At 48.8% G+C, this 12137-nt stretch overlaps 1 protein-coding gene across 4 annotated transcripts in view; it reads left to right on the top strand.

Annotated features, from left to right (window-relative positions):
- The window catches only part of Pecam1 (platelet and endothelial cell adhesion molecule 1), a 66087-nt gene that overhangs the window by 51247 nt on the left and 2703 nt on the right, over positions 1–12137 (top strand). For 2 of the 4 annotated variants that reach the window (XM_021212320.2, XM_029546298.1), the window contains one exon: positions 7677–7699. The exons of the other annotated variants lie outside the window; for them this stretch is intronic. In XM_021212320.2, the coding sequence (XP_021067979.1) occupies positions 7677–7699 (23 nt within the window). The remainder of the gene's footprint in view (positions 1–7676; positions 7700–12137) is intronic. 4 annotated transcript variants of the gene reach the window in all.

The following is a 12137-nucleotide window of genomic DNA, read 5'->3' as shown; positions in this document are numbered from 1 at the left end:
CTCTCCAAGCCTTTATGTTTTCTTTTATATTACTTGCCTAAGGTTTGAATTCACAAGCCTCAGTCAGTGGCTCTAGTTCCCATTTATGAATGAATTATCTTACAGAAGAGGGAAAAGTTAAGTGTATATCTCTTAGTGCACAGCAGTAAACTGTAAGAGAGAGTAGGCCAGGCCTCGAGGCTGCATACATTTCTGTCACTTAACTCTGGACTTCATTGACCTCACACTTCATTTGGGATAATCTGTGATACGCCTGAGCTCTAGGGGGTTCATTTTATGGTGGTGGCCTGCAGTGCTAGAGATGGCCCGCAGGACCTCAGGCCTGCCAGCTAGAGGTCCGTCCACTGAGTCACACCCCCAGCTCAGCACACATTCACGGTTGCTACAACCTGGTGTAGGGAGGGCAGTCCTGATGAGTCCAGTGGGTAGGAGTCAGGGATGCTACGAAACATCTCACGGCACAGTCTCTGTGGAGAGTTCCCAGCCCAGAATGTCAGCAGGGTGAACACAGAGAAGCGCTGGCTTAGAGGACACCAGCTTCTATGCCTGTCCACCAGGAGAGCTCCCTCAGACACCAGCTCTTGCTTTCTCTGTGTCCACCTCAGGAGCTGACCAGGCTGGTCCCACCTACACCTCTGGCCTGTAAAGGAAACCAAGTTGCTCTCAGCCCCAGCTCTGAGTCAGATGGGCACCCCCCTCCCCACCCAAGCGTCAGCCACTCCGCCCCTCTTCACCCTTGCTTTCTCTTTGTGTGGAATTCAGACTTCCTAGATCTTTCCCTTTCATCTTCTCTTCCAGTTCCTCCCTACCCCACCTCCACCCCATCTCCTTTTCTTTCCTTTTCTTTAAGACAGTTCAAACTAACCTCCAACTCACAACTCTCCTGTGGCGGCCTCTCCAACGGTCGGTAGCATTACAGTTGTGCACCACCAGACCCAGCCCAGGATGTGTGAATGGGTCTGGGGGGCTGAGGGAAGGGAGTGGGCAGAAATCCCTTTCTTTCTCACATTCCTTACTGCTCCTTACCAAGAGGACAGCCATGACAGGAAGAACCTAACCTGGGCATCATGATGGCACTTGAGAGGCTGAGGCAGGAGGATTGCTGCAAGTTTGAGGCCAGACTGGGCCAGGATTAGACCCTGTACCAATTTAAATTAAGAAGAGGCCTCTCAGCAGGAAGCCACCATGTCTAAGGGTGGAGCACTCTCTGGTCACTGAGCCCTGGGCTTCATCTTGCCCCCCTCCCCCCACCCACACCCCTTCCCCCATTCCTAGAACTCTGAGCAATAAATTTTTGTTGTTTCTACATTTAAAAAGGAAAAAATAGAAGCAGGGTGGGGGTGGGGGTGGGGCCCTGGCTAAGTCCCCTCTGAAGGGAGAGAAGAACACTTGAAAGTTGGTTCCCACCCATCCTGTGTGGCCCAAAGCCAGCTGAGCCAGCAGGTACTGCCAGGGTGGCACTTCCTGCCTGAACACGCAGGAGGGGAAAGTACCTTATGGCCATGCCCCACCGTGTAACATTACCCACCAAAGAAACAGTCTTCAAGTGGGCCCAGATCTGCCTGCCATCACTCTTGCCTTCTCCCATGAGAAGTTTTAACACGTCATGTTTTGTTTCTGGTTCCAGAGAACGTGGCCTGGGTGGGGGAGGCTGGAGCATGGGGTTCTTCTCCCCTGTGGAGACCTGGGCCAGGAGGAGCTGTCATGGCCTCCCCTGGTGTGTGGAGGCTGACAGAGTGGCTGCTCGGTGCCTGGGCTGATGTACAAACTGCCTTTGTCCCAGCTAGAATAGAAGAGGGGCCCCTTTGGGACAGCGGTTCCTGTTCCCTCGAACTAGGAACAATGGAATATTATATGACAGAGTTTGAAGGGGAGGTAGACTTGGGGAGAGCAGGTTTTGATTTTGTTTGCTGTTTCGTGACAGAGTGTGGAGAGAGCCACCATACAAGGCTCAAAGGGGGTTTTATTTGTTTCTTAGGATTTTTTGGTTTTGCCTTCTATCTTTCTCTCTTTCTCCTCCTTTTCTACCTCTTCTTCCTCTGTGTCTCTGCCTGCCTCTCTCTCTCTCTCTCTCTCTCTCTCTCTCTCTCTCTCTCTCTGAGGATGACCTTGAACTTCTGATCCCCCTGCCTCCACCTCCCCAACACCAGGCTTTACAAACCCGTACTTCCACACCAATTTCTATGATACTGGGGGCCAACCCCAGGGCTCCATGCATTCCAGGCAAGCACTTAACCAGCTGGCCTGGACCCCTGTTCTTGGCTTTCCCCGCCATGACCTTTACCCTCTGTAAGAGCAGCCACCAACCCCTAACCTCCCCGACCCGTCCCCACCCCTGCCCTGCCCCCAGCACCACATGGGAACCTTTTCCCCAGAGAGCACAGGAGGCACCCACTGCTGCTGTTTCCACCCGACCTGGAGAATCAGGCCCAACACAGAGCCGCTGGGATGGGCGGGAGCCTGGTCCTGTGCAAAGAGGCAAATCCTACCCCGGCCTCCCATCTGGTGGTGAAGCAGGCAGTGATGTGATCCTTCCGTGCAGAGCTTCCTGCTCTCTCACTCTCTCCACTTCCAGGCTTTTGTCAGAGGCCATGGGCACAATAACGGTGTGGCCTGGCAGGGCCGCAGGGAACAGTGTGCATTCTGACAAAAGGATGCGTCAAGATGAGCCTCATATGGGAAAGGGAAACTGCTAGCTCTGCCCTTAGGCAGTTTGGCCATGGATACCAAGGGCCTGAGTTATCCTCATGTCTCCTCCTCCTCCTCCTCCTTCTCCACCACCACCACCACCACTACCACCACCACATCCTCGTCCACCTCCTCCCCTTCCATCCTTACTCCCAGGAATGGGCAGACGGTGTAAAATCAACTGTGAGACTAGGTTTGTTGTCAAAGATATTGACAACATTATTTATTTAAGGCAGCAAAATCCTGGAAAGAACCTCTTTTGCTTTTAAGTTTTGTTTATGTGTATGGGGGTTCCGACTGTATGCATGTCTGTGTACCATGTGTGTGCCTGGTGCCCGAGGAAGCCAGCAGAAGGTGTCAGATGCCCTAAGACTAAAATTATAGACAGTTATGAACCACCATGTAGGTACTGGGAATCGAACCCAGGACCTCTGGAAGGGTAGCCAGTGTGCTGAACCTCTGAGCCATCTCTCCAGCCCCAAACCTAACTTTTTAAAGTTGGGAACCTGGTTAAACAATCAGCTGTGTAGCCACTTAACTTGACGGTGTAGCTACTTGGATAGTTGCATTTGAGAAAGGTCATGGAAGTTCTTATAAAACTACACTGCACGGCAGGACAGGGTAGAACACAGTCCACTCAGAGCATTGCTAGGGGACGGTGGGAGGGGCCAAAAGTGGGTGGAGGGTGGGGCAGAGATCACTTTTATTTGCAACTTTCTAATTTCCTGTTATTTTCTATTTTTCTCTACTAATTAAAAAAAAAAAATCTTTAAAATGCCAAACGAGAAGCTGCACTCCTTCGACCCCAGCACTCTGGAGGCAGAGGCAGGTGGATTTCTGGGAGTTTGAGGACACCTTGGATAGTTTTGAACAAATAGCTCAAGGACACCCAGGGCTACATAATGAGTTCCTGTCTTTAAGAAAAGAAAAGGCCACAGTGGGGGTGTAGTTGGTAGAATGCCTGCCTAGCATGCACTGGGCCCTGGACTTCATTTTTTTTTTTTTAATAGAGATTTGCAAGCCCCTATTGGAAGCTTCTAGAAATTCAAGGATACACTTTTTTAAAAGATTTACTTATTATATGTAAGTACACTGTAGCTGGCTTCAGACACCCCAGAAGAGGGCATCAGATTTCATTACAGATGGTTGTGAGCCACCATGTGGTTGCTGGGATTTGAACTCAGGACCTCTGGAAGAGCAGTCAGTGCTCTTAACCACTGAGCCATCTCTCCAGCCCCAAAAGTCTATCTTTTAACATGGGCGACGAGGGTTGGAGAGGTGGCTCAGCAGTTAAGAACACTGGCTTCTCTTCCAGAGAAACTGGACTGGATTCTCCAGCATCCATGTGGCAGTTCCCAACCTATACATGTATACATACAGTCCTACGGAATCTGATGCTCTCTTCTAGCCTGTAAGGACATCAGGCACACACAGCCTGTGGTCCGCAGCTGTAGATGCAAGCCAACACCCATATCTATACCTATACCAGAAAAGATTGGCAGCGACATGAGGATGTTGTAAGACAAGCACAAATTAAAGCAATTGCATCATGTCAACAGAGCTGGCAAAGGCATGTAGGAGGTGCCTATGCACAAGGGAAGAACATGCCAATCACAACAGCTTGGGAGGCAGAGGCAGGTGGGTCTTCTGATGTATGAGGCCAACTTGGTCTACATACTGTGTAACTGGACATCTAGTCCCTTCCTGCCCTCTAATGACACTTGTTCCACTATCTCATTCAAGACTCCCTGATCCCAAATACAGATTAGATGTTCCTCCTACAAAATTTATAGCTTTATTGGTTCTTTTCTAATTTTTTTTATTATTATAAAAGGCACACATTAAAAGGTTTCTAAAAACTGGACTAGAGACCTTCTGGATCTCTGGAACAATGGCTTGGATTGTTCTGAAGGACAAAGTTTAGACAATAAAAGAGTATAAACATATATTTAAGACAATAAAGGCATATAAAAGACACTAAGAGTATAAAGTCATCTATCCAGAAAATTAAAGTTGGAATCATACTTTCATCTAGATCTTCAAGTTCATTAATATTTATTTATAGCTTGCTCTCTTAAAAAAACTATCATAATTTTTTTTCAGTAGGATTTAAGTAGGTTTCATTGCTGTTACTGTCATATTAAAATTCCCAAACCATACCCATCTCTACCATATAGTGGTCATTTTCTTGTAAAGGATGAACCTAATTATCTGCTTACTACTTGAGAGTTTAAAAATCTATAGCACCAAATGCAGTGAGTTCTTTACCTTCTTTGCCAATCAAGAGCATAAATGCCTTAAATTCTTTGGCGGGGAAGGTAAGATAGTGAGCAATAAAATAGTGAGGCAGTGCTAGGGGGTGGCCCGTTGTGCCTTTCTTGGTTTGGTTTGGAAAGCAAGAACCACCTCCAGGATCCAGCAAGTCGAATGGCGGCTCCGGGGCCCCAGGCTCACGGAACGCAAATGAAATAGGGCAAAGGTCGTAGGCTACGCGGCGGCGGCACACGGGACACGCTCTCCGAGGCCCAGATCCTCAGTCCTCAGCTTTTTTTTCCCCTGGCTTCTCAGACCTGCAGGGTTGTAGGCAATGGCGAGAGCAACCCCAGGTCCGGGAGGTCACCCGGGATGAGGACGGGGCGGCGCGGCGCGGCATTTAACCCGCACCCACGGGGCCGGACAGCCCACCGCTCTCTGCCGCGCTTGCGCAGAGCCGCCCCCGGCACCCGAGGCGTGCGGAAGGACCTCCGCGCCGACGACACTCACCCGAACGTGAAGTTAGGCGAGGAGGCTGGGCGACCGCGCTGGGGCACCCAAACCCAAGCGTTTCTAGGAGACGAACCCCACGAGAGCCCAGCCTTCCACCTCGCCACATCGCGACTAGAATCCTAGTCCTTTTCCGGTCCCTCCTCGTAACAAATCCCCAGCGGAAGGGTTCCGCCTCCCACACTCGCAGATGCCGGCTTTTGCATTTGCATTACTTAACGTGAATCTGTGGTCACTGGTACCTCGAGCTCGTCTATCAAATTCTGGCTGCAATGAAATAATGAAATGTTCCCAATAAAAGGCCACGAAGACCTACCCACCTTCTCTTCCTACGAATCACGCCGTGCTGTTTTCGTATTTACGAGGTATCTCCTCAGAGAGTCTTGGAAAACCGACTTTTAAAGCTTAAAATCGAGTATGGAAGCACTTCTTCCGAGAAACCCATTCTCTCTCAATGCGCTCAAGTAATCACAGAGAACAGAAGTCCACATTTAAAGTACATTTTCTGATCCTGTTCAGGATACACCGTATGTAGCAGAAAACTCGTAACACTCAGTTTAGACAAAGTTTATTTGAAGTAGAAACAGGGATCGGTATGAAAGATTCTACTTCATACTAGTTATTTGTCAACTTGACATTAGATTCACCAGGAAACAGGGACCCTCTCGTGAATTGCTTTCATTAGACTGGACTGCGGTATGTTTGTGGGGCGTTTTCTTGACTAACGACTGATGTTCAGCCCTTTGGAAGGTGGGACTGGGTTGTATCTGAAAGCCCACGGTGAGAACCTCGCATTTATGGATCTCGCCCAGACTTCCCTCAATGATTGAGTAGGATCTCTAAGCCTAAGAAACCCTTTCTAGAGTTGCTTTTACTCAGTGTTTTATCCCAGCAACAAAAAGCAAACCAGGAACGATTAAAACAAACGGAAAAAATAAAAATAAAAAAATGCTGTCCTCATAAAAAGAAGAGTAAATTCCTAAAATTTAGGGCGTCATTCTACATTTCAACAGGCAGTGCTGTCCTTTAAATCAGGCGAAACTTACTAAGCTCTCATTTACATCCTCTGAGCTAAATAAAATATTAACCTCATAGCTGAAAACCAGGTGCTCTATCACTGTCAGAGGTCCCTGTCAAGAGGCCATTTGGAGGTATATGGCCATTTCTCCAGATGAAGGTGTAAAGTTTTATACACAAGTTAATGTGTCGTTTTTGTTGGATTGACAGATCCAAGGAAAATCATGGTCGGCACTCTTAGGGACTTCTGGGCCTGTACTGTACTTATATTAAGCGTACACCACACAGCTTCACAGCCATCCCAGTCTCGCTTCAACAAAGGCAGGAAGTGATGTGCTTAAATACTGGTAGCAAGCAGAGACCCCTCTAAATCCCCCACGCAGCAACAAAAAGCTTTTCTGTAAGATCAGCCTGAGCTGTGTCAGAAAATTGTGATTGTAATGCAGTATGTAGCCATTGTTGTAGGAAAGTTCCAGAGCAACTCTAGACTTACTTATGAACAAGCTGTAAACTAGCTCATACATATGTTAGAAAACTCAACACCCATTTAACATTTATAATGTGTTCTAGTTCTTTAATTAAAAAAAAAAAAATGAAGAGTAAGTCAGTCTATACAAGCTTTATCCCTGTGAACAATCTACTACATCCACCAGCTGGATGAGTTCTCAGACTTACTCAAAGAGTCAATCACACGGTATCNAGATGGTTGTGAGCCACCATGTGGTTGCTGGGATTTGAACTCAGGACCTCTGGAAGAGCAGTCAGTGCTCTTAACCACTGAGCCATCTCTCCAGCCCCCTGGACTTCATTCTTAGCACCCCATGAACTGTGTGTGGTGGTTCACGCCTATAATTGGGAGATGGAAGGCTCAGAAGCTCAAGGTTATCCTGGACTACATAGTAAGTTAAAGGGCTAGCCTGGGCTACTGGAAACCCTGCTTTCAAAAAAAAAAAAAAGTCAAATAAAATTCCAGGGACTCTACATGCCTATCTCATGGCTGAGAAGATCCCAGGGGCTTGCCTAGGGACAAAAGGCCATCAGTAGATGGCCTGAGACCCCTTATACACTAGTGTTCTGTCCCATCCCCAACCCTCCCCCCATATCCATCCCCTCTTTGCCATTTGCCACATTGCACAATTCCAGCAGCAGATCCAGTGTGAAGCTGCCCCACCCCACATGCTCACTACTGTGCCGTCTTTGTTTTGCAGATCTCACGGAAAACAGATACTCTGTAAGTACACACATCACACACACTATGCTAAAAATGCTCCATGAAAGCCGGGCGTGGTGGCGCACACCTTTAGTCCCAGCACTCGGGAGGCAGAGGCAGGCGGATTTCTGAGTTCAAGGCCAGCCTGGTCTACAGATTGAGTTCCAGGACAGCCAGGGCTACACAGAGAAACCTTGTCTCAACCCCCCTCCCTCCCTCAAAAAAAATGCTTCATGAAGCTTAGTAGTAGCTCATACATGAATTACCACACTGAGGAGTGTTGTGAACCTTTGAGGCCTTCCTTGGCTACAAAATTCCCTTTCAGGACTGTAGTATGTGACTGGGCTTTGTTGTTGTTGCTTTACAAAGGTGTTCTATAGAACAACCAACTATTTCCCAATTTGTCCAGGGTCTGCTTTCCACTAATTCTCGCCAGCACCTTGTTTGAGACTAGGAACCGCGGCATCCTCTGGCAGTCTAAGCCAGTACAGATTCTCTCTTCCTGTCTGCACCATTACAGCTCAGTCTATAAAGAGAGAGGGACCCTGGAATCCTCCCATGTAGTTGGGAGTCTGTCTGCTCTTTTAGTAAGGAAGAGTCTCGGGTGTAGTGAGTGACGCACGCTTGAAAGAGGAGCTTGTGCACAAGACCAGTTTGGACGGCACACTAATGATGAGAGAGGAAAGGGGAGAGGGAAAGGGCGGAGGAAGTGGGGAAGAGAAGAGAGATGAAGAGGGGCGGGGTAGGGAGACAGGGCAGTTGGCAGTGTGCTTACACAAGGATCTGGGTTTAATCCTAGACCCCAAAGTGAAAAATTCAGTTGTAGCGGCACACATGCGTGATCCCAGTCTTGGGGAGGTGAGGACAGATCCCTGGAGCTTGCCGACCTACGACGTGGTGAGCCTGAGGCCGAGAGACCCTGTTGAAAGAAGGGAAGGAAGAAAGGAAAGGAAAGGAAAACATGAATGGTTCTTAAGGAATGACGTCTGAGATTGCCGTCTGGCCTCTATACGCACGTGGACACACTCACAAAGGAATATTCGTACACAGGCATGTGCACGCGCACGCGCGCGCGCGCACACACACACACACACACTCACAAAAGGATACACAATAAACTCAGGAGGGAGGGAGGGAAGGGGTTTAAGTTCAACCCATTCATAACCCACCGCCTTCCGGTTCCCAGCCTGTCTGTGGGCACCCATCAGCACAGGGGTTAACAGGGCAGCTATTATCCTCAAAAATGAGGAACTGGCCTCTGAACTGGCCTTTTGGGCCTGGGAGAAACTTCCAGCAAGACTTCTGTAGCCTTCAGTGGGGCCCCTGCCTTCCTTTGTTTTGCTGGGTCTGAATTCTTGTTAAACAGAGCTCATTATGCTCTGGGCCGACAGGAAGGCGCTGACCTTCTCTGTAGGGACGAAGCTTGTCCGTTTAAGGAGAAGAGGAATGAGGTGACCGGCTTCCCTAGCCTGCGCCCACCCAGGCTGCTGCGAGCACTGTTGTATCGGAAGGGGTAAGGGAGCGTGCTTCATAGAAGAAATGGGGGCCTGCCTTGCTAAAACAGGCTCATCCAGAATCCCCAAGAAACAGAAACAGAGGCTGCGGCTCCAAAAGCCCTGGCCTGGGCTTTGTCCTCACTGTTAAGACGTCACACAAGCCAGGCTTGGTGGTGCTTAGAGGGAAGGAGGCAGAGGCAGTAAGTAAGGTCTCTCTGAGTTCAAGGCCAGTCTGGTCTACAGTCCTTTAACCCTGAGTTCCAGGACAGTCAGGGCTCTGTTACACAGAGAAACCTTGTCTCAAAAGGAAAAAAAAAAAGTGACTGTTTCCCAAGAGTTGAGAATAATGACAAGCTTGCTCCACAGGCAGAGTGGGACCCTGATAAAAAACAGTTCTCTGGCTGTTCCCATGGCTGCGAGTATCTGTGGCCACCCATGGCGGGGCTGCGGGCCAGCCGTCGGAACTTTGCCGAACCAATCTAGTTAACTCTGTCTTCCACCCAAAGGGGCTCTCTGGACAAAGGCTCTGAACTCCAGGCCAGTGGCGGAATGGCTTTCCCTCAGTCCCCCAAGTCTACTCTGCTCACAGGGTGCTCCCGGTACTTGGGCTAGCCCTACCTCCAAAATAATAAAGCCATCTGGCAGGAACTCAGGGCTTCCCAGCCGTTGAGAAGTGAATTTTGAATCTTGAAGCAAATAACTTTTGTTTATGAAAGAAGCATGCAGCGCTTCCCTAATAACCAGCCCGCGTGGGTCAGAAGAAAATGAACACTGAATTGCCCGGCAGGGAAATGGGAGGGGCTTCCTTCCTGAAATCAAACCTGGCAATCATTCCTCGCTTGTTTAATGGCCTGAGGAAATATCTGGACAATGAGACTGCCACTTAGCCAGCTACTCGCTTGGTATTGTTTGACTTGCTCCCAATGGCACAGGCTGACTTCATTTTTTTTCCTCTTGCCATTTTTCGCCTTGTTTATAAACCATGTTTGTGGCCCACGCAGACAGATAACGTGGAGAACACCCTGTGCTTAAAAGAAAGAGCTCGAATCTGGAGCTGGGCGAAGGTCTCCAGATTGTGGGCAGAACCCCTGACTCTTACCGTTTGGGAACAAGACACTGTCAGTGACGGGGTCCCTTCCCTCCTCCCCAGGACCAGCAGGGAGATGAGTTGTCATAGGACCTGCTCAGGAGCGGGGCAGAGGCTGCTAAAGAATGGGGACCCAATTCTACGTCTTCTTGTGGGTGACTTCCTCAAACCTAAGCAGCACTGCCTGTAGAGATGGTGATGGTGGTGGCGATGATGATAATGATGGTGATGACTGTAATGATGGTGATGGTGGTGGTGATAATCATGATGAAAATAACGACATCTGCCTACCGGGATTTTCTTTTCTTTTTAAAGATTTATTTATTTATTATATGTAAGTACACTGTAGCTGTCTTCAGACACTCCAGAAGAGGGCGTCAGATCTTGTTAAGGATGGTTGTGAGCCACCATGTGGCTTCTGGGATTTGAACTCTGCACCTTTGGAAGAGCAGTCGGGTGCTCTTACCCACTGAGCCATCTCACCAGCCCCTACCGGGATTTTCTTAAGGGTTAAATGAGACTCTGCAAACTCAAGCCATCACAAAAAAGTCACTTGTCTCCTTTAAAGATCTTCTCCTCAAGCACTCTGGTAACAGTGGATATGGTTAAGAGATTCACTTTATTGGCTCTGAAATGCAAAACACACACACACACACACACACACACACACACACACACGTAACATACTCAAAGCCTAGGATTCATCAAAGCCAAAGCTTGACAGAGGCCTAGGATTACCACATACAAAATTATCCTGTTTAGTATGTAAGGTTCTGTCTTCTCATCAGTAATCATTTTTATAAAAAAAAAGTGTGTGTGTGTGTGTGTGTGTGTGTGTGTGTGTGTGTGTGTTAGATGCAGTCAGGATAATGTCTGAGAGTCCATCTCCCCCTCCTGTGGGCTTCAGGGTTAGAACTCAGGTACATCTTCAGGCTTGTGCACTTTTGCCTGCGGAGTCATCTCTCCCAGCCCCATTTCCATGATCTGCAGACTGGGTGACTTCTCACCTCGATGCTGCAGGGATTAAGAGAACACTCAGCTCATTCCTGATAGACTGGAAGTGCTCACCCTGAGAACTTCGGGGTTACTCGGGCCCCCACAAGCTGAGCAGAAGCAGGGCAGATCCAGAGCTGACAGCTGGCTTCTGACTAAGGCATAGCAAGTCCACTCCTCACGGAGAGTGTGTTAGCCTTCACTTTTAAGTCCCCAGGCCCGCTGGGCCTGGTGGCGCAGGCCTTTAATCCCAGCACTCGGGAGGCAGAGGCAGGNGGATTTCTGAGTTCGAGGCCAGCCTGGTCTACCAANTGAGTTCCAGGACAGCCAGAGCTATACAGAGAAACCCTGTCTCGAAAAACCAAAAAAAAAAAAAAAAAAAAAAAAAGTCAGTTCAGGTCACTTCTGAGTACTTCAGGAGTATCCTGGTCAAAATGTGATGCCCCCATTGCCTCCAAATTACTTCATCGAAATGTTGATCTGGAATTGATAAAGACTAGGAGGTGGCTCAGCGGGTAAATCGCGTGTGTGGCAATGGTGAGGTTGTGTATTCAACCCCACAATCCACATGAAAGCCAGGCATCAGTAACCCCAGCATTCCTTGACGGAGATGGGACGCAGGGAACCCCTAGAAGCTCTTGGGCCAGCTAGCAACAGGGCACAATGAGAGAGAGAGAGAGAGAGAGAGAGAGAGAGAGAGAGAGAGAGAGAGAGAGAGCGAGCTACCACGTCCCGCTCTGGCTTCTTTTTAAAGCCTTTTATTTTTTTATTACACATTATTATAAAGTAGTACCATTCAAAGAGCTGGGGTGTGGCTCAGTGAGCTGGGGTGTGGCTCAGTGAGCTGGGGTGTGGCTCAGTGAGCTGGGGTGTGGCTCAGTGA

This window comes from Mus pahari, chromosome 14 (assembly GCF_900095145.1).
Source record: "Mus pahari chromosome 14, PAHARI_EIJ_v1.1, whole genome shotgun sequence".
Lineage (NCBI taxonomy): Eukaryota > Metazoa > Chordata > Mammalia > Rodentia > Muridae > Mus > Mus pahari.
The sequence above is the reverse complement of the archived record's forward strand: the minus strand, read 5'-3'. Positions and strand labels throughout refer to the sequence as shown.